Here is a 26,551-nt window from a genome sequence, read left to right on the forward strand (position 1 = left end):
CATCTTGGGAAACCATCAATCATTACTGACAAGCTTGTAGAAACTAGTATAAACTACAAACTGAATATTAAAGTGAGTAACTACACAGCAGATGAACTAACAGTGCTCTGACTAAAAAGATATTTGAAACCAGGTCATTTAATGATATACTTTAACTGATTAACTCTGTCTACAGTCAAAATCCACACAATAAATAGACTGAAGGCTGTATCCTCCCTTTGTCTGAAAAAGGTGACTTGACTTAGCAGAGAGTTACTGGAGTATTAACAGCTGGAATTCGAGAAAATTTTTCATTAAGTGTCTAATAGATGGTGCTTGAGCAAAGAAGCTTCCAGCCTTTCTGTTATTTGTACATTTCTCCATTCACAAACATAAGATACTATAAATTCTACCAGTCTATGGAATCCTTCAAGAAATAGTAGATACTCCACAGAAACATTTCAGCATAGAATTTTTTGAGATTTTTTTATGGTGTTTTACAAGGAGACACTAGCATCTTCCTTATTCATACTCTGTCTTGACTAAGTTCCCTGCACTTCAATACATTACAACATGGAACATGGCATTATCTTCACAAAATTAAGAAGTTCTAGATACCTAGCTTCTACAATAACAGATGCAGATTTATCTGAAGACTTAGCCTTAATATTGTTTACAATAGGAGCCACTATCCTCTTTCACATTCTGAAAGATACCACAGGAGGCATTAATCCTTATGTAACACTAGAAAAATTAAATTCTTCAGTTACAACTTGGAGGGGATGATCATTTCATTGTCTAAGATTGATAAAACCAGTAAACTTTTTTACATACCTCATGGACAACATACAGCTATGTATCAACAAAGCTTGGACAACACTTTAGTGTCAACATTATACAGATATTTCACCTTTTAAAGTATCTAAGTGTTTGAATCTGCATTACTTTATGACTCTTCTGCATGGATACTAACAAGAAGGCTTGAGAGTACACTTGATGGTGCCTACATGTGCATGCGTCCATGCTCTTTTGAAAATGTCCAGGAAAGAACATCCTATACAAGAAAGACTGTACAAAAAGCTTCCAAAATCCAACAGCATCCGAGAAAGAAAAGTTCACTTTGCTTTCTGTTGAAGTAAGGAGGAGCTGATTACTGACACTCTCTTCTGGACAGCTTGACATAGCCATAATTGTATTGGTTGCCCCATAGAAACAAATATTACTGAATCTCATTGGGTGGAATTATCACATGTCATGGCAAATAGAAATGAGTATAAGATCTGGGTCAAGTGAATTCAATCAAGCTTGATCTGAAGATGATGATAATGGCTATCATTACCACTTCTAAGTGAACTAAAAAAAAAAAAAAGCTAACTAACTTCAATACAAAAAAGTAAACCCTACAACCTCTGACTAAATATTTGCTAACTTTTCTTAAAATTAAAATACTCATTACTATTGAAAAATGTAACACGAGTTCATCTAGGCATTCCAATTACATTTGTAAAAATATCTATCCTGGTTACATTAGCATGAAAAATATGGATGTGCAACAGTTGCTTGATTAGCAATGGAAACAAGAGGTATCAGCTCTTAAAAAAAAATTATAAGAAAACAAATGAATGTCACATAATTCCTTACATTATTAAGGATATCAAAATATATTTGGTCTTTATATAATGAGTCTACTGCAATAAGATATCTTATAATTCATTGAGTTCCCACAGAAAACATGGTGAAAAATAATATAGATATAAAAGAACTGAAAGAAAAAATAATATTTATCTGAAAGAATTTATGAAGGGAAAATTTTGTAATCAGGATTCCATTCTGTTAGGATGCCAATGTAGGAGGAAATCATTCCCAGAAGACCCAATACTCCAGGGGAAAGGTTAACATGATGTAACATGGCCATAGGTAAAGGTAAGTCTGTGGTATTACGTATTAGATCAAACAATAATGGCTTGTTTTTCAGCAAACTAAAAACATACAGCTGTAACTGAGAGCAATTCTTCATAGCAGTGTTGTTAGTTATACACCCCAGTTGGTAAAAGTCTCTTCCAATGCTGCATAAAATACTTGCCAGCCAGAACTGGGCAGATAATTCAGAAATCTTAGAACGATTGACCTTTAACATACCAACACGGTCCAACCAAATTAAATTATCAAACAGCAGATACAAGGCATTATTGATCTTCGCTAAAGAGATCAAGGTCCTCAAGACTATATCATCAACATGTAAAGTCTTTAATGTACTGTTCAGCAGTTCAAAACTTTTCCCAAAACGAAACACTGAAAAGAAAATAAATAGATAAATAAATAAATTGATGTAATTTCAAAACGAAATTTCCGTTGTATTTTTTAAAATTAAAACATCAATTAAACTGAATTAAATTTTGAAAAGAATTTAAAACACTTCAATATGATTTAAAAACACTTAAAACATATGATTCATTAGAAATAAGTAAAAGTTTCAGGAGGTAATTCACACAGAAAAATCTAAAATTGAACAAAATACCAGTTCATATTAACAGCTCACTTATGCTGTGCTGTGTCCCTTACAAAATACATTTTGTTGGGTCATCAGTGGTTCCCAGACTTTTTCTGACTGCCATCCCCTTGACACTCAGGCTACATTCTTGGTGCCCACACTCCATGGATGGAAGCACTCCATTGGTTACGACGACGAGGGTTCCGGTTGATCTGATCAACGGAACAGTCTGCTCCTGAAATTGACGTGTAAGTGGCTGAGCACTCCACAGACACGTGTACCCTTAACGTAGTTCTCGGGGATATTCAGCGTGACACAAGGCCGGTCCTTTGAAATACAGGTACAACAGAAACAGGAAGAAAGAGTGAGAGAAAGTTGTGGTGAAAGAGTACAGCAGGGATCACCACCATCCCTGCCGGAGCCTCGTGGAGCTTTAGGTGTTTTCGCTCAATAAACACTCACAACGCCCGGTCTGGGAATCGAAACCGCGATCCTATGACCATGAGTCCGCTGCCCTAACCACTGGGCCATTGCGCCTCCCCACACTCCATACCACCACAAACATAGACCTCTTTCTACTACAAATTCTGACAAATGTATTTCACAAATAAAACAACCCATTATTTTGTTGTTTTTACAGTATGAAAGAGTAAATTTACATCTCACCTGTAACTATGTTGTTTTCATATTTTTAATGTGATGAATGTATATTGTGCAGGACTATCAGCTTCTCGATGTTTGGCTGAAAGGTACTAAGGTACTAAGAAGTAGTCTTAGATCTCTGAGTTCAATAATTTTCAGTCTGTTTCCTTGCTTAGAAAGAATCAGAGCAACTGCATTGAAACCCCACTCCACAAAATATGATATTAGAAAGACAATAAAGTACATCTTGAGTTTGTTCCACAGTGCAGGGTAGCAGTCAGAAATGTCCTTTTGCAATCAAAAACCTTAGCATGATTTCCTGAGCTTTGGCCTCAGCTCAATGTCATTTTGAAGTGAAATCAACTCTTTCCCCACAATTCTTATTTCCTCATTACTGATTATAGAGTGTTTTGCAGACACACTTAACTCTTACTCTTTTACTTGTTTCAGTCATTTGACTGTGGCCATGCTGGAGCACCACCTTTAGTCGAGCAAATCGACCCCAGGACTTAATCTTTGTAAGCCTAGTACTTATTCTATCAGTCTCTTTTGCCGAACTGCTAAGTTACGGGGACGTAAACACACCAGCAGCGGTTGTCAAGCAATGTTGGGGAGACAAACACAGACACACAAACATACACACACACACACACACACACACACATATATATATATATATATATATATAAATAAATGAAAGAATGGAGTCGAACAACGATTTAACAAAATTCCTTTATTCTCGACATATGTTTCGAAGACTGCATATTCTTAATTCTGAAGGAATAAAGGGTGCATTATGCCGCCTTCTCATCTGACGTGAATTTGCTACCCGGGTATCAGTTAACCGAATTATCCATACTAGGATAATTCATTCAACTACTTATATATATATATATACATATATTCGATGGGCTTCTTTCAGTTTCTGTCAACCAAATCCACTCACAAGGCTTTGGTCGGCCTGGGGCTATAGTAGAAGACACTTGCCCAAGGTGCCTCGCAGTGAGACTGAACCCGGAACCATGTGGTTCGTAAGCAAGCTATTTACCACACAGCCATTCCTATGCTTACTCCTACACTAAGTACAACTTTTTCAATAAACTGATGAAGCACTGATGACAACCTACCATCAATGCTATCCTGTCTATTGCTCAAACACAAAATACTGACATTTCTTTTGTATTTGTTTCTAGTCTTACAATTAATAGCTTTTGAACCAAATGTTAATCTTTGACAAAACTAACATAAGAAAGAACCATACTTTTATTGTCTGGCAAAGGGGATTAATCTAACTATAAGCTAATTTTGGTTGTTCTAAGTATGTTGCACAATATATCTTCAGTGCCGCCTCGACTGGCTTCCGTGCCGGTGGCACGTAAAATGCACCAATCCGACCGTGGCCGTTGCCAGCCTCGCCTGGCACCTGTGCGGGTGGCATGTAAAAAGCACCCACTACACTCACGGAGTGGTTGGCGTTAGGAAGGGCATCCAGCTGTAGAAACATTGCCAGATAAGACTGGAGCCTGGTGCATGGAGAACAGACATTAAACGATGATGATGATGATGTTATAGTATTCAACATTTTGAAACACTTGTAACATGCATTTTTAGAGAAAAAAAATTTTGTTCCAAAACATTTTTCCTGAATAAAGATGGCTAATATGTGTTTCAGAATGTGGAATACTGCAACATGATGAAAAAAAAAAAAAGCCTATTCTTATTCTAGCAGCTATGCTCTCACAGTATCGACTCCTGCTACTGACTTAGTCATCTAGGTAACAGAAGCAATCAACTACTTTTAAGTATCCCCGCCCCCTGGCATTTAATGGAGTCTATTTTCTGTACATTTTTAGTGTTTATAATACCTGTGCACCTTCCATATACAAAAACTATTTTCCCTGTTAACCTTCCTCTAAAATTGCTGCATCTCTTATGTGTCCATAGCTTACACCAGGTATATCTTATGGAGTTTTTACCTATGCCTTTTCTACAGATCGAGCAGGGCCGTCTACCTGAAAGGATTTATCAAAACTGAATACTTGATCAGCTCTCTAGTCATAGCCATTCTGTCTTTAATAGGGGACACAATATCCTTAATTTTCAGACTTTAAAAATATTTGATTTCAGTCATAGATGGTAAGTAACTTGTTGAAAGACTTTTTCATCAATTATGGTGTGGGTAATCATTTACAATTATAATCTTGCAAAAACTTCTATTGTCTTGGGAGGGTCGTTACGCCAATAATAAGAAGAATTAATCTTATACCTGTGTATGTATGCCTGTATGTATGTATGTAGAAGTGTGTTTACTTACAAAGAGTTTGTGTGTGTGTGTTTGTGTGTACACTCATGTAACTGCTTGTATGTGAATTGTATTTGCAAGTGTGAGTGCATTAGCTATCCATGACCTCTTTAAGGGTTTGGCCTTTTGTTCAAAGTCAGTTTGGTCTCAGATCTATTGGGATTCATTTATCATCCTGTAAAGATTTATGGATGTAGTTCCTTATGTAGAGAGGTGTAGGGGAGGTGTGTGTGTGTGAGCATCTGCGTAAGTGCGCATGTGCATGTGTATGTCTGACCTGTCTTTGTTTAAAAAATTACAATGGTTTCGTTGAGAGAAATAGCCACGATGTATAAATCATTTTTTATTTGTCCTTTGTCCCCTTGTATCAATTTGAGAAATTATTATTGTAATTAATGTTTTTATTCTTAAATATTTAATTTAATTTAGTTTTTTATTATGAATGTTATTGAATCATTAACTCATTAAGATAAAGTTGTCCAGATGCTTGAGAAGACCGATAGATTAGCTATTTTTAATTTGTTGCTTTTTAGACAGAATCAAAAGCATTCCAGTTGTGGCTGTTTAATATTTTTTCCCCCAGTAATTATATACTCTCTTTTACTTGTTTCAGTCATTTGACTGCGGCCATGCTGGAGCACCGCCTTTTTTTAGTCGAGCAAATCGACCCCGGGACTTATTCTTTGTAAGCCCAGTACTTATTCTATCGGTCTCTTTCAACGAACCGCTAAGTGACAGGGACGTAAACACACCAGCATCGGTTGTCAAGCAATGCTAGGGGGACAAACACAGACACACACACACACGTGCATATATATATATATATACATACATATATACGACAGGCTTCTTTCAGTTTCCGTCTACCAAATCCACTCACAAGGCTTTGGTCAGCCCGAGGCTATAGTAGAAGACACTTGCCCAAAATGCCACGCAGTGGGACTGAACCCGGAACCATGTGGTTGGTAGGCAAGCTACTTACCACACAGCCACTCCTGCGCCTATATATATAGGATTACATTATGAAAGGACATGAGTTTTGGAAGAGCATAAAGTTGAGGCAGATATGGTTGCTATTTAAGCAGCTTGAGCAACCATGTAGATGCTCCTTTCACTGCTTCATAATGACATAAAAGCTCTCTCATAAGCTCATAATGGTATAGAGGCTCTTTTATCAAATTAGTGCCAAAGGAGCTCATTGATTCATAATGGTGTAGAGATATTCTCATCGGCTTTGGCTGTGCTGTGACTGTCTCACTGAGCCTGGAACTATGTAGAGGCTCCTTTTGTTGATATTTCTCACTCATTGTTGATGCTGTAGTGTTGCTGACACTCATATACCCAAGTTCACCAGATGTTAGTCAATGCCACAGGCTATTGAGGAATTATAGATTATTGTAGAATTGCTTCATAGCTGTAGTGTTGATTCAGGACCATCCCTAGCTTAACTTGGAGTGTGGTAGCAGGCTGTTTTAGATACACTGTTTGAAGACAAAGTTTTCAGTGACACTTGTGTGTCCGAGGGGACAAAATAAGCCATTCATTCATGCAAGTCCAAGGTTTACATTCTTAACAAATTTTGGAGGAAGGAGAATACCTGATTAAATCAAATCCCAGTACATAAACTAATTTCATCAAGATTTGACATTCTCATTATACTGATTTCTAATGAAGATACCAAACAAATTTGGGAAAAGAGTGAAGTCAACTAATTCAGTCCCAGTACTTGATAGTACTCAATTCAACAACCTCAGAAAAATGAGAGACAAGGTTGATTCTGGCAGGATATCAACTAAGAATGTAAAGAGCAGTAACCATATACCACAACATAATAGGTCTGCCCCACTTCTGATTGTGGTTCCATGTATCCATTACCATTTCTTTCTGGTTATAATTATTAAAAACCCAGTTACAATAACAATAACAGCAATATTAACCTACTTTTGCGAGATGTACTGATGGAGCTGTCCAATAATTTTAACTTCTGTACCAGCGGAGCCTGGTAGTGGCTTTTCTGAATGTACCACCAAGCAAATTTACTGCTGTACTGAATCAACCTAGAAATATAAAGATATAAAGTGTGAACTATTAGTCAAAGTAACATACAGAAAATATGTAGTAGTACTTATTTTATTGATCTGGAGAAATAAAAGGAATATTAATAATTTCTTACACTGGCCAAGAATCACAACTTAATCAACACCAGCATTTAAGCAGTACTTATTTTATTGACTGCTCCACTCCACCTCAAAGTCCTGAATGTATGAAAAACAAAATTTTAACGTTTCATTATATAAGAAATAAGTAGACTCAGCAAAAATAATAAGAAAGTAGAAATATAGGACTTACAACAAAATACATAACAAAAAAAAACCCGGGGCACCACCTTCAGAGATGAATGTCCAAGGCCTATTGTGGTCATCTCTGTGTATATCTTGGCCCCCTAATTTTTCAGTGTACATAACATCTCTAGTTTGGTTGAGTTTGCTCTACTTTGGTAGTAGCCTTTTGTATATGGCTGATCTGGTATGTTAGTCACATTTGATAATTCTTTTGGTAACTGAGGACATTTAAATGACAAATGATGCAAAAATTTGAGGAAGTGGGTGTTTAGATCTGACAGCTATCCCTAATTCCTCTTATTTTTTCCTACACAAAATGTTTAAGAATCTTTCACATAGATATTATGGCATACCATTCCTACCAGCATTCCAAAGAGTAGAGAAAGTCCCATTCAGAGATGTTCATAATAACTACGATCTCCAAATTTGCTCATATTTTTTAGTGAATGTTTTTTGCAATCTTTCCAATTGGTAGATATGAACTGGGCTGCTAGTATATCATAGTTTTCAGCAGTAGTTTGAGCTTCATAAAGTAAGGATTTCTAAGTGCCAATATTACTGTCAGGTAATATCCTCAGTACACAATCACTGATCTCTCAACATACTGACAGTTTGTGAATATGGTTAGAGAAACGTGCATTTGCAGACACAGCAATGCTCATATAACAAATGTGCTCAGGGTTTTGAATTGGTATAAATATTAGAAGAAGCCTAAAAGAAGTTATGATTTTTTTACTTTCTCACTAGAAACATATCAGTAACAGTTCCAGCTGAGAATTAGAACAAACTTACTTATCTAATTTACTGAGACTTACTACTACACCACACCAGCAAAATTATACTGATTATAAAATTTCTATTGTATTTATATTTTCCCTACTAGGTAAAATGTATGAACTGGTATATTTGATAAAGCACTTACTTTCAATCATTCAGCTGTAGAGTAACTAAATACTGTGAAGTGTCTGATCTGGCAATTTATATATTTTATGTTCATTCACCATTCTAGTATCAAAAATAAATTCCAACAGTGGCATAAGTCCACAAACTTTGTGCACAGGGAGATACTAGAAAGTCAGACAAGGGCTGGCAAGCTGGAAGGCTGCACCAGGCTCCAGTATGATTTGGCATGGTTTCTACAACTGGATGCCCTTCCTAATGCCAACTACTCCAAGAATGTAATAGGTGCTTTTATGTGCCAAAAAAGCACCCATTACACTCTCAAAGAAACCATGCCAAATCAGGCTAGAGTTTGGTGCAGCTTTCCAGCTTGCCAGCCCTGGTCAAACTGTCCAACCCATGCCAGCAGGGACAATGGACGTTAAATGATGATGATTGGTCAAAAGCAGATAATAAGGTTGCTCTTGACTGCTTTTAAGACAAAGTACTTCCTAAACATGGTATCAGAAAAAATGTCCACCAACTTTGGAATGAAAAGGAAATGTCTGAGATCAGTATGACCCAACCTACCTGCCAAATTCATGTTATATGGAAAACAACTGGTTTATTGTCATAGAAATTGAAGTAAAGCACAGCACTGAGAGAAGACTACAAGATCTGCATGACTTTAATGAGCTTGATGAAATTATCATTGAACTTGAGAGAACAGAGGAGGATGTAGTCAGCAAGATAGGTGAAAAATAATGGAAACCAGGATAGTGATATGGGTACAATGGAGTATGCTTGTAATACTAGCACCCTAAGTACAGTTACCATCTGATCTGGAGAATGAGGAACAGGAAATACTCAACAGACTATCTGAATTGATAGTGTGTGGTAATCAACAAGGGCCAATTAACCTATGATAAGGAGAAATTGCATGAAGGTAGATAGGGTCTTGCAGTATGTACAGACAGATGGTATCACAGAATTACATGATTTGTTTAGGGCAGCTACAGTTGTAGCGGGAGAACAAGTAGCTATTAGGCAGAAGGAAAATGTAAAGTAAAAGGAGCCCTGGCAAAAGAGGTGAACTGAATGTGAAAGTAATTCTGAAAAAGCACCTTGGGAAGATAGAGTTGGTATAAGGACAGTTGGGTCTGTCATGAGCCATAGAACACATAAGACCAGAGCTTAATCCAGTTTCTAAGTAACTGAGATTACAATATTACCCCCTGAATGGGATCTGTCGCAGGGTTAACTTCCCAGCTATTGCTGAGCAGGCTGAAGCAATGTGAAAATAAAGTGTTTTGCTCAAGAATATAATGCACCACTCAGTCAGAGAATCAAACCATGATGTTATGATCATGAGTGCAACATCCTAAGCACTAGGCCACAAATCTTCACATGGTGTATTTATTTGTGGCCAAATTATTGTGAAAATTGGCAATGTTGCAGGAAAGACTCAGTTTTTTTTTTTATGTAAATAGTCATTTGAGCTAAAAATAATAAAAATTGTGTTTATGAGTAAAAAGATGAAAAGAAAGATATTAGTAACAAATTGAATTCAATTAGAAAAGACATAGATATACAACTGCAAACAAAAAACAAAAGTTTTTCCCTGATACACACATCAATTCTAGTAGCAAATGTTACAGAATGTAAAATGATAGAGAAAAGTATTAAAGTTTTCTTCTTTACATTGGAGAGAGATCATAACTTTCTTTAACATAAACATAAACAGGCGCAGGAGTGGCTGTGTGGTAAGTAGCTTGCTTACCAACCACATGGTTCCGGGTTCAGTCCCACTGCGTGGCATCTTGGGCAAGTGTCTTCTGCTATAGCCCCGGGCCGACCAATGCCTTGTGAGTGGATTTGGTAGGCGGAAACTGAAAGAAGCCTGTCGTACATATATATATGTGTGTGTGTTTGTGTGTCTGTGTTTGTCCCCCCCACCTAGCATTGCTTGACAACTGATGCTGGTGTGTTTACGTCCCCGTCACTTAGCGGTTCGGCAAAAAATGATAGAATAAGTACTGGGCTTACAAAGAATAAGTCCCGGGGTCGATTTGTTCGACTAAAGGCGGTGCTCCAGCATGGCCACAGTCAAATGACTGAAACAAGTAAAAGAGTAAAAGAATAAACAATAGCGGATTGAGTCAGGCCAGATAGGGCTGAGAGATACAGGTGTTGTTGAGCAGATTTCTGTCATATATTTCAACAGATAGTGACCATCATGAATAAACGCATAGCAATAACAATATCAAATATATAAATTGTATAAATACATAAAAACTTGCTTCTACAAAGAGTATACATAACCTTGAAAGACCACAAAGAAAAACTTCACTGCAAAATCTTGAGTTCTATAATTTTTATTTCTTTACTACTCACAAGGGGCTAAACACAGAGGGTACAAACAAAGGGACAAACAAAGGGATTAAGTCGATTATATCGACCCCAGTGCATATCTGGTACTTAATTTATCGACCCCGAGAGGATGAAAGGCAAAGTCGACCTCTGCGGAATTTGAACTCGGAACATAATGACAGACGAAATACGGCTACGCATTTTGCCCGGTGTGCTAACATTTCTGCCAGCTCGCCACCTTTAGTTCTATAATAATCCTGAGTTCTGTAATAATCTTGCAAAGTATGAACTTGGTGTAGCCAGCAAACATATTCTAAACAAAATTATTCAATGACAAAATTAGGAAAGCTATCTACAATGAACAATATCATGCATGCATGCATGCATTCATACATACACACACACACACACACATACAAACAAACGAACAAGAAAAAAATAACTTTGGCTTTGAAGTACTCTCTCAAAGAGAGAGTATTCTCTACCAAAGTGTTGTATGGGGAATCTGTTCAGCCCCATGATTGGCTAAGTGAACTATACTAGTTAGTACAAATGAGCATGTGCAGAACAGTCTGAGAAAAGTGCCATATGCTTTTTCGTGTTTTGGTAGCTGGCTGGGGAGTTTGCAGTGGATTTTTTGCATGCCATATTATCTCTCTCTATATAAACGGCAGTTTGTCTGTGCGTGTTTCTGTGTGTCTGTTTTCTCGTACCCTCACCCTGACCACGGCTTTCAACCGATTCTGATGAAACTTGACACACACACATAGCCCAATGTCATAATTCAAAACTAACGCAGCGAAAATTTTGAAAGTTCCCCCAGTTCTGAAAAAAATCGATAAATTCGACATGGGGTCGAGAATAAAAAAAAACAAACCACAGACTGTTAGGGGACGCAACTCAACCTTTTATTACTCTCAAAAAAAAATTTACCATCATTTTTTTCCCATTTTTTGGCTATTTTTTGGCTATAACTCTCTAAAAATGCTTTATAGTTATTTCCCTTACAAACCTGAGCAACGCCGGGCGATACTGCTAGTTGTTAATAAACCCTTGTTGTTGAATTTGAAAAATTGTCATTTATGGACTTTGTTGACAAAATTGTTTGCCTCCCTTACTTTGGGAAGGATTACTATTGTTTTATTGTTTTTGTGAACTGTTGTATTGTTGTGACCACGGAGGTCAATAACTATGGAGAGAAAAGAAATTACGCGGAAGTTACCAATGTAGTGTCCATAAATGTTAATGTGACCAGAACGGATTGGCAGGCATGTTACGGCATGTTCCGCATCTCCCCACCAAGTGAAGTAACCAACAAAAGAGACAATAGGACATTTGCAATATTGGAGAAGACAAAATTTAAAAGTGCCTCAGACCACTTTGAAAAAATATTACATACGTGGCCTGAGGCAAAAGGTTTGCCTCCATAGATGTGCGCTTTAAAGACACTGAAACATTCAGTGACAACATTGAAAACTACAGAAGTGGCATTACTACCATCATATCTGGGACGTAAAACGTTCCGGATCAAAATCAAAGAAGTTCCACTAGAGGTAGATATACACTGGATTATTGTGGCACTCTGCTATGGCAGAGACAATAAAATCAATATTTTGCAAATCACATGCTCTGCCCCACCAAAATAGGTAGGGTCAAAACATAGAAATCCTGATTCAGGTCACTCTGATGGACCTTGAAGAAATTCCCAATCGAAAGGTAATCAGGGAAGAAGCTATTCTAAAAATACAAGTCGAGGAGGAGGAAGCTGTGCTGCTACAAGTGTGGCAAAAAAGGCCACATAAGGGAAGAGTGTGGCACCTCAAAAAAGAAGGATGACAACAAGCCCCCCCCCCCTGACTACAGAAGAAAATGGAAAAACAGAAGCAAAGGAAACAAAAAAAAAAAAAAGAAACCAAAAAACAGACAAAAGGAAGAAATGAACGAAGAGCCCCCACCCCTCCCCGGCAGACGACATGGAGACTGCCATAACAGAGGAGGAATTTCAAGAGGTAAAAAGGAAACCAGGTAAAAGGTAATGTGTGTTACCCATGCCCTGCCAGCTCCACACACCCACAAAAATATCAAGACCCCCACCCCCTTAACCATAAGGCCCCCACAGACACGACCATCCTGATCATATATAACAAAAAGGACACATACCGCGCAGGAGTGGCTGTGTGGTAAGTAGCTTGCTTACAAACCACATGGTTCCAGGTTCAGTTCCACTGCGTGGCATCTTGGGCAAGTGTCTTCTGCTATAGCCCCGGGCCGACCAATGCCTTGTGAGTGGATTTGGTAGAAGGAAACAGAAAGAAGCCTGTCATATATATGTATATATGTATATATATATGTATGTATGTGTCTATATGTTTGTGTGTCTGTGTTTGTCCCCCTTGCATTGCTTGACAACCGATGCTGGTGTGTTTACGTCTCCGTCACTTAGCGATTCAGCAAAAGAGACCGATAGAATAAGTACTGGGCTTACAAAGAATAAGTCCCAGGGTCGATTTGCTCGACTAAAGGCGGTGCTCCAGCATGGCCGCAGTCAAATGACTGAAACAAATAAAAAGAGAAAAAGAGTAATACCTGGATGGCATTATCACAAAACATCACCTGTCCAAGGTATATGGTGTAAGCGAGTGTGCCTGCATAGCTTTTTACATGATATAAACAATTGAAAGGGAGGAAAGGGGGGGGGTATCTTCAAATTAAGTGAGCTACCAAAGCTAATGGAGCCGCAACCCGAGACCAGAGAAGAAACAAAGAACGGTATGGAGAGGAAAGAAGTAGTGATACTGAGGGTAATACATCTCACTGAGGGTAATACAGCCCACATCTCTCGGCATGAGAGGCTAAGTGCTGTGAAGGGCCGATCACAGCTGAAGAGGTCATCGAGGTACTTTCTGAATGCCCCGGGGAGAAACCGCTGGGACTTGATGGTCTGCCCTATGAGTATGCTAGACTTGTTCGAGCACCTATTGGCAGGAGTATGCCAACTGCAGCAGAATGGGAGTATTCCCAAAGCTGTAAGCCAGAGTGTGATGACTCTGGCCAGGGTACACTTAATTACTTTAACTATCACCTAAAAAGTAAGATCCATAGCATGTTTTGAAAAAGATGGATGAATGTAGTGAGAAAGTTGGTAATGGAGCCAGCTAAGCTCAGCCACCCTAAATGGAAAAAAGGAAATGTTGGTCAATAGAGCCCAAGTAAATTACATTTTTAAACATTGTTACTTGTAATTATCAAAATTTTTAAACAATTATATTGAACTATAATTTTGTAAAAATAAAAAAAGGAAAATGCACTCTTAAAAGTTTGTCCCTCTGTGTTGGGTCCTTAGTGGCCAAATAAAGAAATAAGAGTGTCATATGTGCAGTCATATAGTGTACAGGTCATAGTAATTATTGAATAGAGATGTTGTGGAGTGCTTGTTGAAGATACACAGTTGGAGAGTAATAAGAGAATATCAAGAACATTTGATATCATAACAGTTCAGATATAACAGTGATGATGAGTAATTATATGTCATATCAGTGGCAACGAGGATACCTCCCACTCTATAATGGTGTCATTATAACAGTGGTAACAAGGTTACGAAAGCTCGGAATGGAAGAACTACTAGCTTTCATAGTGAAGCAACAACCACAGTTGCAGCAGCAGCAAGAATACTATGAACAGCAACAGCAACAACAACAGCTAAACCAGCAGTTGATAATAGAGTTATTGCTAAAAATCCAAGAACACAGCGGCATCGCATTCGGAAAAGCTGTTCATTTCAATTCCAAACCTTTTTACCAATTCAAAAGTATATTCCCGTAAACGGCAATAATTTAATTATACTGTTTGCACGCTGAAAAACAATCCACTGCAAGAGTTCAATCTCCAGATCACTAAGTGCTGGTCCTCTACCTCCACCAGTTAATCTGAGCCTCCTCTTGTCTGACATATGGATTAACTCAGTTCCTTTTGTGCACCATTCTCTCAATCGTTTTCTATCAATACCTGTCTCTTGACGCAGCAGATAAATTGCCAGAATGTTCTTTCACTCGTTTAATAGCACTCAATTTTTCACTAATGGTATATCATCGTTGAATATGTTTTGATACATTTTCTCTCGACTCCATTATTGGGAATAAAAATCCTTTGAATTTATCTACAGACGTGGAGCAAACAGAATGCAAACAAGAACACTAATCTGTTTCAACTTGTAACCTCAAATAACTGCCCATGGATGATCTAATGGATGGGCAGATTTTCAGAAAACCCCAGTACTACCTTCATTCCTCTCCAGCCTACACATATCCTCCACAGTCAAAGCCCATGTCTCACTATCATGTAACATAGCTGTTCTCACACAAGCATCATACAACCTACCTTTCACTTTAAGAGAGAGTCCTTTTGCTGCCAACAGAGGTAGCAGGTCTCTGAACTTCCTCTACCCTAATCTTATTCTAGAAACAATACTTTCAAAACATCCACCACTGTTACTAATTTGGTACCCAAATAGCAGAAATTATCTACTATCTCAAGAGAACCTCCTAGGCATTTAAGAGAGTTTAAGTCCCTCATGCCCTTAGTATTTATTGTTCCTGTGCATCTGCCACACATGAAAGCAACCTTATCTGATAACCTTCCCATGATTCCACTGCATCTCTTATGTGTCCATAGCTTGCACTTGGTGCAACATGTGAAATTATGTCCCACTTCTTTCCTACATATTGAGCAGGGCCATTTACCAGCCAGAATGATAGTCTTAACTCCTTTCTCACTAACAACTTTAGTCTCAGCTAAGTTAACTTCAAGTCCCTTTGATTCCAAGTTTTACTTTCAAACAAGGAACTTCTCCAATTCTGCTTCAGAATCTGCAATAAAAGCAAAACCATCAGCATATAGTAGTCCCCAGGGGCATCCAGTTTCAAATTCATCTGTTAGAAAATAACTTCAGTCACTTTCCAAGGGGAAAAACTAGAAGTAGTTGATAGCTTCCGTTATCTAGGTGACCAAGTCAGTAGTGGGGGTGGATGCGCTGAAAGTGTAACTGCTAGAATAAGAATAGCCTGGGCAAAGTTTAGGGAGCTCTTACCTCTGCTGGTGACTAAAGGCCTCTCGCTCAGAGTAAAAGGCAGACTGTATGATGCGTGTGTACGAACAGCCATGCTACATGGCAGTGAAACATGGGCCGTGACTGCCGAGAACATGCGTAAGCTCGTGAGGAATGAAGCCAGTATGCTCCGATGGATGTGTAATGTCAGTGTACATACTCGACAGAGCGTTAGCACCTTGAGAGAAATGTTGTACCTAAGAGGCATCAGTTGTGGTGTGCAAGAGAGACGATTGCGCTGGTATGGTCATGTGGCGAGAATGGATGAAGATAGGTGTGTGAGAAAGTGCCAATCCTTAGCAGTTGAGGGAACCCGTGGAAGAGGTAGACCCAGGAAAACCTGGGACGAGGTGGTGAAGCACGACCTTCGAACTTTAGGCCTCACTGAGGAAATGACCAGCGACCGAGACCTTTGAAATATTCTGTACGTGAGAAGACCAGGCAGGACAAGTGAGCCCAGCCCACTTATGAATGCCTTTCCTCCCTTGGACACAAAGACCTGTTGAGGCAAGCGAAGTCGATATAGAACCTCATCCGACGACAGGCACCCATGCCAACCCCCTTTGCTTGCGAAGACATGTTGGGGCAAGCGAAATCGAAATCGAAGTCAAAATCGAATTGAACCAGCCAGGATCCCTGGTCTGGTGGTACATAAAAAGCACTATCCGACTCGTGGCCGATGCCAGCGCTGCCTCCACTGGCTTCTGTGCCGGTGGCACGTAAAATACACCAATCTGACCGTACGACAGGCACCCATGCCAACCCCCTTGCTTGCGAAGACATGTTGGGGCAAGCGAAATCGAAATCGAATTGAACCAGCCAGGATCCCTGGTCTGGTGGTACGTAAAAAGCACCATCCGACTCGTGGCCGATGCCAGCACCGCCTCGTCTGGCTTCCGTGCCAGTGGCACATAAAATACACCAATCCGACCGTGGCCGTTGCCAGCCTCGCCTGGCACCTGTGCAGGTGGCACGTAAAAAGCACCCACTACACTCACGGAGTGGTTGGCGTTAGGAAGGGCATCCAGCTGTAGAAACACTGCCAGATAAGACTGGAGCCTGGTGCAGCCTTCTGGCTTCCCAGATCCCCGGTCGAACCGTCCAACCCATGCTAGCATGGAGAACGGACGTTAAACGATGATGATGATGATGATGATTGCCTGGAGAACTATGATGAATAAGAATGGAGTAAGAACTGATCCCTGGTGTACTCCAACTTGTGTGCTAAATTCATCACTGTATTCAAGGCCAACTCTCACCTTACTGACAGCATCCCTGCACATGGCTTGAACAGCTCTAGCAAGCCACTTCCTTAGAGACCAACAGATAAGAGAGGGGGAACTCTGTCAAAAACTTTCTCTGGGTAGACAAAAGTTAAGTACAATGGCTTACTTTAGGTCAAATACTTTTCCTGCAACTGTCTCACTATGAAGATGGCATCTGTGGTACTTGTCCCAGGAACAAAACCACGCTACATCCCATCTATCTTAATTCTATCCATAATTAGTTGAGATATAACTGTCTCTGTAATTTTCATGACCTGATCCAATAATTTGATACCTCTGCAGTTGTTTCTATCTAAAACATAATCTTTACCCTTGTAGCAGCTGACTATAATACTGCTACACCAGTCTTTGGGGATGACACCTTCCTGAATAACCTGATTAACTATGCAAGTGACTAGGCTGTATCCCACACTACCTGATATTTTAATCATCTCAGTAGTGATACCTGAAGGTCCAGGGGCTTTCCTAGTCTTCATTCTCTTAATTGCCCTATCTACTTTGATGGCTGGTCCCTCAATTGGTACAATATTTGAAAGACTCTCCTTCTCCTAATTAGAAAAATAATATTATTGCCATGGTCACAGGTTTTGCTTTGAACTCAAAATGAATAACAGCAAAAATGAAACGAAAACATGGACTGTCAATAAAAGAAACCAATGATGAAATAAAACAAAATTTTTTTTGAAGAGGTCACATCTTTTGTACCTGCAGTTCCACATACACCCAGAAATACAAATCCACTGAAGAACAATTTGTGCCACAGAACCATTTATTCCTTCACATGAGAAAGGCCCAACTGCTTTCTACTTGAATATGGGTTCTGTCTTGCAAGTTTACTAATTCAATGTTGTGTTTCACCATTTTATGGTGAAATTGGTACCATAGTAACACAAGAATATACAAGTATGCATGTCACAGGTCACTGTAAATAGTTATTCTTGGCAGAATTGATTGTTGAATGCAATCTGCAAGTGCATCATGATCTCAAGAGAGCACAGTGAACAGAAAAAAAAAAAAACTTCTTGAGTTTCGTGATATACACCACCAAAATATTCCACTGTTCAGGTAGCATTCAAACCCCGATTGTTGTATTTTCTCCTCGAAAATAGTTTCATCTATTTCAACAGTTCTGCTGGGACCACTATCAATCTTCATTGGACAGCAGGGTAAATCTTCTGTGCAGTTCTCCTGTATAGTCTTCTGTAATAGTAACACCAATCCTTAATTCTTCCTTACAAAACTAGTAGCTGTCAATTCTTTCACCCACAGCAGTATGAGTAAATAATGTTACTGGGGCTTTCATGATAACACACTATTACGACTTCTTGCTTTGAGGACACTTGTTTAAAATTCACTGGGTAAAAATATGCAAATTTAAATGCTACTAACTTCTTTATTATACAATTTCCAAAATAATATTTGCGATATTCGTCATCAGTATGCAACACTATATCAAAAGTACATTTTTTGAAAATTTTAAAATCAAAATTTGTGGTTGAAATAAAATGAAAAAGAACTATTTCACCTTCAAAGTGAGAAAGTGATAAGAGAAAAAATTGGCTGCAATTTTGAGTTCACTATCACCAGCAATTTTTATTTGTCAATTTTTAGATGGATATCAATGTAGCCAATTTTTTGATGGATATCAATGTAGCTAAATATATCTTAGTGTTTAACCCTTTAGTGTTCACATTATTCTGCCAAAATTAACCCTTTTTCATCCACATTGTTTTGAACTAATCACGCATTATCTTGTAGCTTTGAGATTTTGATGAGGTAGCTGTTGATTTTTAAAACGACATTGTAGGGTTGGTGTGAGAGACCAGATATGGCCAGTTTGAACATAAAACAGGCAGAATACTTTTGGCCAGATATGGCCGGTTTAAATATCATAAAGTATCAAAAAGCTAATAAGCATTATAATCAATATTATTCAACAACCAATAATATTCTTGAGTTAATCTAATAAGTATGAGAGACAACCCTAGGCATGTTTTGATTTTATTCTGACTTATTCAGTGAAACACTGTTTTCACTGTATTTGCCAACAGAATCACTCAACTGTTATTAGAAGGATATCTCTATGCTATTTTGAACAAGCTGAAGAATGTCCCTCTTTAGGATATGTAACTAGCACTTATGAACTTGGAAGACTGGATGGCATTCTTTTGATATTATGAAGTACTTCGAAAGAATGCCAATTAACACAAGGGGTCAAAACAAATGTGATAAAACATGTAATCTGGCTCTCTTTCTCTTACATTCTCTCTCTGAATATGAGGATTTCACATACTAGGTGTAATCATTTTTAACATTAAGCACAGGGAGGGAGAATATCTATGAATCCAACTTCTATATTGTCGATTCTGGGCAAAAGGAAGACAAAGTTGTTTTTATGGAAATTTGTAATTGCTGAGTTTCGATGCTGAATAGTGCACATGTCTCACAAGTAATTCAAAAGCATCCACCTTAATATTAACAGTAACTTCAGATACTGATTTCAAATCTTGACACAATACCAGCAATTTTGGTGGGAGGAGATAAGTCAATTACATCAATCCCAGTGCTCAACTGGTACTTATTTTATCGACGCCAAAAGTATGAAAGGCAAAGTCAAACCTGGTGGAATTTGAACTCAGAATGTAAAGTCAGAAGAAATACCGCTAAGCAGTTTTTCTGGCGCAGTAACGATTATGCCAGCTTGTCACCTTAGTAATTTCAGATAATGATATTTGTAATGGTATGGAACAGATCGACTAAATCGACAAACAATACAACTCATGCTTATTTTGTTGTCCCCAGAAAAAATGTAAAGCAAATGACCCACATGGAATTTGAACTTGTAGCATACTCATTGTGCCTGCTTGGATTATCTCAGGGCTAAACATAAAAGGCCAGAAGAGACGAAACAGGCAGCCACGATGCATGTGCAAAACACAACAGCCCTTAGCAGAAGATATAAAAGGCATATAAGAGCCCGACTGACAGGATTCTTCCTCTCTTTTCCCCTCTGGGTAGTCAGCTTGCCAACTGCCCACAGCTAGGACTGCTAGCTCTCTTTCTTTATTTTAGCATCCTACAAGTGGTGTTGAGATGACACTCTCACAGTAGGTACTTCCTGATGATATATCTGCTTGCTTTGTGTTTTTGCTTAAACTGTACATGCCAGAATGCCATAACATCTTGCAACGAATCTCCAACAAAATAAAAATCATTACAGCTATATTTAGTGAGCGTTCATTCCTCATTTACATGCAGCCTGCATCTAATCAGCCCTTCACCAACCTAACAATGAAAACACCCGTACACCTACTAAAGTGGTGAACCCAATGTTGGAGAAAACCAAAACATTTCTCATGTGGCAGTACAGAGCATCATAGTGACATTTCTTTCGCCAAACTCACACCCTTGGCAAGTAACAATGGCTTCACCTTCCATGGCTGCTGTTTCTCATCCACCTGTGCCTATTTACACTGGAGAAAAAGTTCCATAAATGTATTAATGATGAACAGCAAGGGAGACTGAGCCCTGTCACAACCACTAGGCAGAATGCACCAGCTTGCTGAAGGCAATTCATTAGAGAGCAGTTTTCTCAAATACTATTTTCTTCTTGTCTGCCCTTTTACATCCAAGCCATTTTCACACCCATGTGCGACTTCAATACTGTTGAACAACTGGCAACATCAACCAATAAAATAATGGAGATAACCACTTTAACGTTACCTTCTCCTTAATACCGTAGCAGCTATAACATCCCAGGATTTTCGACACACTACAGAAAAAACTATCGAAGATTTGATAGTGCAAGTTCGCAACCTCCATCGGGAAAGGAATACAGCCCCACATGCTAGACGCCAATCCCGCTCTAGGTCTCTATTTAGGCATCAATATGTTGGCAATCAGGGATTTGTATGTTGGTATCATATCAATTTCAGTGCCAAGACAAGGAATTGCACACCACCTTTCTCTTATAACACCCAGGGAAACGCCTGAACAGAGCAGTAAGCACGGCTACTGTCTCTGGTATCACTCCACCAAGTCGTGCAATATTTATCCAAGATGAAATTTCCGGAGGAGCTTCCTGGTTGCTGGAAAGCAAGAATTTTACGATCTACACTGATCACAAGTTGCTATCCTTTGCTTTGAAATACAAGCCTGATAAATTCTCACCCCGAGATACCTGTTACTTGGATTTCGTTTCCCAATTCACCAGTGATATCCAGCACGTTCCTGGAAAAGAGAATATCGCTGCTGATGCTATCGACACCATATTCTCATCTGTTGAGATCAATTCGGATATGGCAAAAGATCAAATACGAGCAGAAGACAACAAACCAGAATTCTCTCCCTTTGACCTTCAACGACTACCTGTAACAACTTGCAACTCTGAGATTCTTTGTGACATCTCCACCAATTGGCCTCGTTGACTTGTGCTCGGGAACCACAGACACCGAGTGTTTTGTGCGCTACATAACATAATACACACGGGTGTTGCTGCCACTTTGAAGCTAATTTCAACTCATTTCGTCTGGCCTAACATGAAGCGAGACATCACTGAATGGGCCAGGAACTGCCTGCCTTGCAGAAAGCGAAGGGTCACAGTCACATCAAAGCTCCGCTGGGAACATTCACCCATCCCGATGCTCATTTCCAACATATCCATATAGGCCTTCTAGGACCCTGGCCTTTGAGTCAAGGATTTACGTGCTTGTTGACGTGCACAGACCATTTCTCACGATGGCCAGAAACCATACCTATCACAGGCATGTCATCACTAACTGCCGCTCAAACTCTCGTATCGGGTTGGATTTCTCATTTCAGTACATGTGCAACAATTACCAACAGAGGTCAGTAATTTGAATCTCAACTTTTCTACGATCTGACAAAAATCTATCATCCTGCCTCAATTGGATCCATCAAGCGATTTCATCGCCAGTTAAAAGCATCTTTGCATGCATATCCTGACCCACAGAAACGGACAGAATATTTCCCCGTTGTTCTTCTTGTTCTGCTGGCAAAGTAAACATTGGTTTTTCCCCAGCAGAATTGTCGTATGGACCACCTTTATCGTTAACTGGTCAAATGATCACTCCAGTTTCTTTGCATTTACCAGATTACTCAAACTATGTGGATAGTCTTAGACATTATATGGAAACTTTGCCTCCCACTAACACAAGACAGCAATTCACTAAGTCCTATGTTCTGGCTGACATACTATCCTGGACTCACGTTTTTGTCAGGAATGATGCAGTTAGCCATCCACTAACCCCTCCACACCAAGGGCCTTATCGAGTGTCATCTCATGCAAATTCGTCACTGTTGACTGTAAAGATGTGAAAGACACTGCCAGTGTCGATAGACTAGAAAAGGCCGACATAGACAGGTAACAGGATCTGGAATCGGTATCACTGGAGGGGTGTCCGATCCGATCCCGTCACATTCAATTTAGTTAGATATAACAGACGAAGTCAGCTTATCTGGGAAAGACAGCAAATTGTGGTTTATTACTCGTGATGGTGTACGTATTTTCTGAGGGGAAACGACAGCCGAATCTTTGTACTGCTTCTTGTTGGTTGATTGAAGTGATTCGATGTGGTCCATTGCTAAGCCGGTGTAGAGTTCTCAGAGACTACTAAATGCACGTCTGTTCACGAGAGCTGAAAGGGCCAGAGAGAGTGAGTGAATGGACTGTGGTTTTAGGGGTCAGTTTCCCGCACATGCGCATGGGGAAGACTTCCGGTGGCCACCCGAAAGTAGTCCCATTCTGCGCATGCGCGCTGAACCTTACACAGTAGCATCACTACAGCCACAACTGTTCCCACCACACACAATGCACGCACTGCCCTCACAGCAAACTTCAAATTCGCCCTCCATAACAACTAGGAGTAGACGAAAAGTGCATTGGCCAAAAACATTGACTCATACTTACTATATCTAAAGGAACATTGAATGAATTCTTTTCTTGAAATCTGATATTTTACTTTCATTGCTTATGCATGCTATTTTCATTGTTGTGTTTGCACCTCTTACTCTTTACTCTCTTTTACTTGTTTCAGTCATTTGACTGCGGCCATGCTGGAGCACCGCCTTTAATCGAGCAACTCGACCCCAGGATTTATTCTTTTGTAAGCCCAGTACTTATTCTATCGGTCTCTTTTGCCGAACCGCTAAGTGACGGGGACATAAACACACCAGCATCGGTTGTCAAGCAATGCTAGGGGGACAAACACAAACACACACACGCATATATATATATATACAAATTATTACATTATATAAAAGGGCTTAGTAAAATAAATTACTTTGCCACATACTGAACTCATTAGAAATAGTAGCTAAAAAAACTTTTTAAATAATTTGAATTCGCCTTAAATGGTCCCTTTACATACTGAATACTTGGTGAAATTGATTAATAATTAATTAATTTTACCCTCAATTGTTGAAATATATATATATATATACGACGGGCTTCTTTCAGTTTCCATCTACCAAATCCATTCACAAGGCTTTGGTCGGCCCGAGGCTATAGTAGAAGACACTTGCCCAAGGTGCCACGCAGTGGGACTGAACCCGGAACCATGTGTTTGGTAAACAAACTACTTACCACACGCCTATTTTTATTGTCGTATTGTTACATATTACATTTCTTTTGTATCTTAAAAGCTTCTGGTATGTTTTGCTCTGTAGATACATATTTTCTTTCATCTCTCGTTACTGCCATAACTTTACGACTGTAGCAGCGCACCCGTCGTGCCTGATGTGTGTTATCTCATTGCTAAACATAAAAGGCCCGAAAAGGTCGAAGTGGGCAGCCACCACGCATGCGCAAAACACAAACAGCCCTTAACAGAAATCGTAAAAGGCATATATATTTCTTTACTACCCACAAGGGGCTAAACATAGAGGGGACAAACAAGGACAGACAAACGGATTCAGTCGAGTTTATCGACCCCAGTGCATAACTGGTACTTAATTTATCGACCCCGAAAGGATGAAAGGCAAAGTCGACCTCGGCGGAATTTGAACTCAAAACGTCGTGACAGACGAAATACCTATTTCTTTATTACCCACAAGGAGCTAAACACAGAGGGGACAAACAAGGACAGACATAGGTATTAAGTCGATTACATCAACCCCAGGGCGTAACTGGTACTTAATTTATCGACCCCGAAAGGATGAAAGGCAAAGTCGACCTCGGCGGAATTTGAACTCAGAACGTCGTGACAGACGAAATACCGCTAAGCATTTCGCCCGGCGTGCTAACGTTTCTGCCAGCTCGCATATAAAGAGCCCGACTGAGAGGACTTTTCCCTTTTTGCTAGGACTGCTATCTCTCTTTCTTTGCATCAGTGCCTTACACGTGGTGACGAGATCACTCTTTCATAGTAGGTACTTCCTGACGAGATATTCGCTCGCTCTGGTTTTTGCTTAAACTGTACATGCCAGAATGCCATAACATCTTGCGACGAATCTCCATCAAAATAAAAATCGTTACAGCTATATTTAGTGAGTGTTCATTCCTCATTTACACGCAGCCCACACCTAGACAGCACTTCACCAACCTAACCATGAAAACACCCGTACACCCACTAAAAATTCGGAATTTGGAGGCATGAAACGACGAATGTAGTGTCAGTCAATGAATCACACTTTTTGATAAAAATAAAAGCTGCAAAATTATTAATTCTACCAATGTGAAGGCAATAAACTGAATTCACGAATTCACCCAGTGTTTGACATTTTATTGAGTGGAAGCACTCCGTCGGTTACGACGACGAGGGTTCCGGTTGATCCGAATCAACGGAACAGCCTGCTCGTGAAATTAAGGTGTAAGTGGCTGAGCACTCCACAGACAAGTGTACCCTTAACGTAGTTCTCGGGGATATTCAGCGTGACACAGAGAGTGACAAGGCCGGCCCTTTGAAATACAGGTACAACAGAAACGGGAAGTAAGAGTGAGAGAAAGTTGTGGTGAAAGAGTACAGCAGGGATCACCACCATCCCCTGCCGGAGCCTCGTGGAGCTTTTATGTGTTTTAGCTCAATAAACACTCACAACACCCGGTCTGGGAATCGAAACCGCGAGTCCGCTGCCCTAACCACTGGGCCATTGCGCCTCCACCAACCATGTATTCTACCACTTTACAGATAGTGTAGGTAATTTGCATAACAGGAATATACATGGAATCAAAACCCGCGAGTCCGCTGCCCTAACCACTGGGCCTCCACACATTTTATTGAAGAAGAAGGGTGAAAGGCAAAGTCAAATCAAAGTAAATACAAAAAAAAACTCAGGTGGTCTATAATATTTACCTGCAAAGTTTGTCCCGACCAGAAGTCTTGGAGACAAACTGGATGTAATGGTCAGTGAGTTCTTTGACGGGGCCCATTTGTGCAGGTAAAGCGCTGATGTTGTTACTCGGACGTTGATCAATGACAGCCACGATCTCTAAGGCGCCCAGGTATTCGTTATTGTTTGTGTCTCCCATGTCACCTGTGGTAACGTTGACACTTCATAAAAAGCTCAATACCTTAGTTACCCTCAACAACAACTTGTTTTATGAATAAAGCATTACAAACGATACATTTCCTGGCAAAGGACGACCAACGAATGGCAAAATCTCGTCTATTCTCGTTTATGTTTTCTCATTCTCTTTTATTCCTCCTCTCTTGTCATCCCTTTTTTTTTTTCCTACTCTGTCTTTCGATTTTCCTTTATTCTCTTCTCACAATATATTTATTGCCGCTTTCTCTTAGTCTCTTTCGCTCTCATTACTTCAAAAGTTCCCACAAGCCCATATGTAAAAAAAAAGGCGATCTTTCGTCTCTAGTAGACCTTTCCGTCGATTTGCGTAAAAAACTTTTTTTTTTTTACATATGGGCTTGCGGGAACTTTTGAAGTAATGAGAGCGAAAGAGACTAAGAGAAAGCGATTGTATGACGAGGGAAGTTCTTTTGAAGTTACCGTCCAGGGGAAGCATTGATGTACATGTGTGTGTGTGTGTGTGTGTGTGTTTGATGGGGTGTGGGAGACAGACAGTATGTTGTGTACGTGAAGTGCTTCTGTTAGTGTGTGTGAAGAGACAGAGTAATGTGTGAAAGAAAGAGATAACTGAAATTTTTTACTCGGTGTATGTGTATATGTATGTATATTACT

The 26,551-nt window shown here is 39.5% G+C and overlaps 1 protein-coding gene across 1 annotated transcript; it reads right to left on the bottom strand.

Annotated features, from left to right (window-relative positions):
* On the bottom strand, positions 1-26,046 carry LOC115209406 (peroxisomal membrane protein 11A). The gene is made up of 3 exons (XM_029777803.2): positions 25,708-26,046; positions 7,356-7,471; positions 1-2,271 (listed from the first exon to the last, which is right to left on the bottom strand). Exons 1-3 carry the CDS (start codon positions 25,881-25,883, stop codon positions 1,775-1,777), a joined length of 789 nt encoding a protein of 262 aa, XP_029633663.1. The 5' UTR covers positions 25,884-26,046; the 3' UTR covers positions 1-1,774.
* Positions 26,047-26,551: the final 505 nt, after the last annotated feature.

This window comes from Octopus sinensis, linkage group LG3 (genome assembly GCF_006345805.1).
Source record: "Octopus sinensis linkage group LG3, ASM634580v1, whole genome shotgun sequence".
NCBI lineage: Eukaryota > Metazoa > Mollusca > Cephalopoda > Octopoda > Octopodidae > Octopus > Octopus sinensis.

Bases quoted from the DNA above. Each gene is read 5' to 3' on its own strand.
- LOC115209406 (XM_029777803.2), bottom strand. From the start codon at position 25,883: ATGGGAGACACAAACAATAACGAATACCTGGGCGCCTTAGAGATCGTG. The intron at 7,472-25,707 runs GTAAATATTATA...TTATATTTCTAG, and splicing joins GGTCGGGACAAACTTTGCAG to GTTGATTCAGTACAGCAGTA. The intron at 2,272-7,355 runs GTAGGTTAATAT...TTTTCTTTTCAG, and splicing joins CATCAGTACATCTCGCAAAA to TGTTTCGTTTTGGGAAAAGT.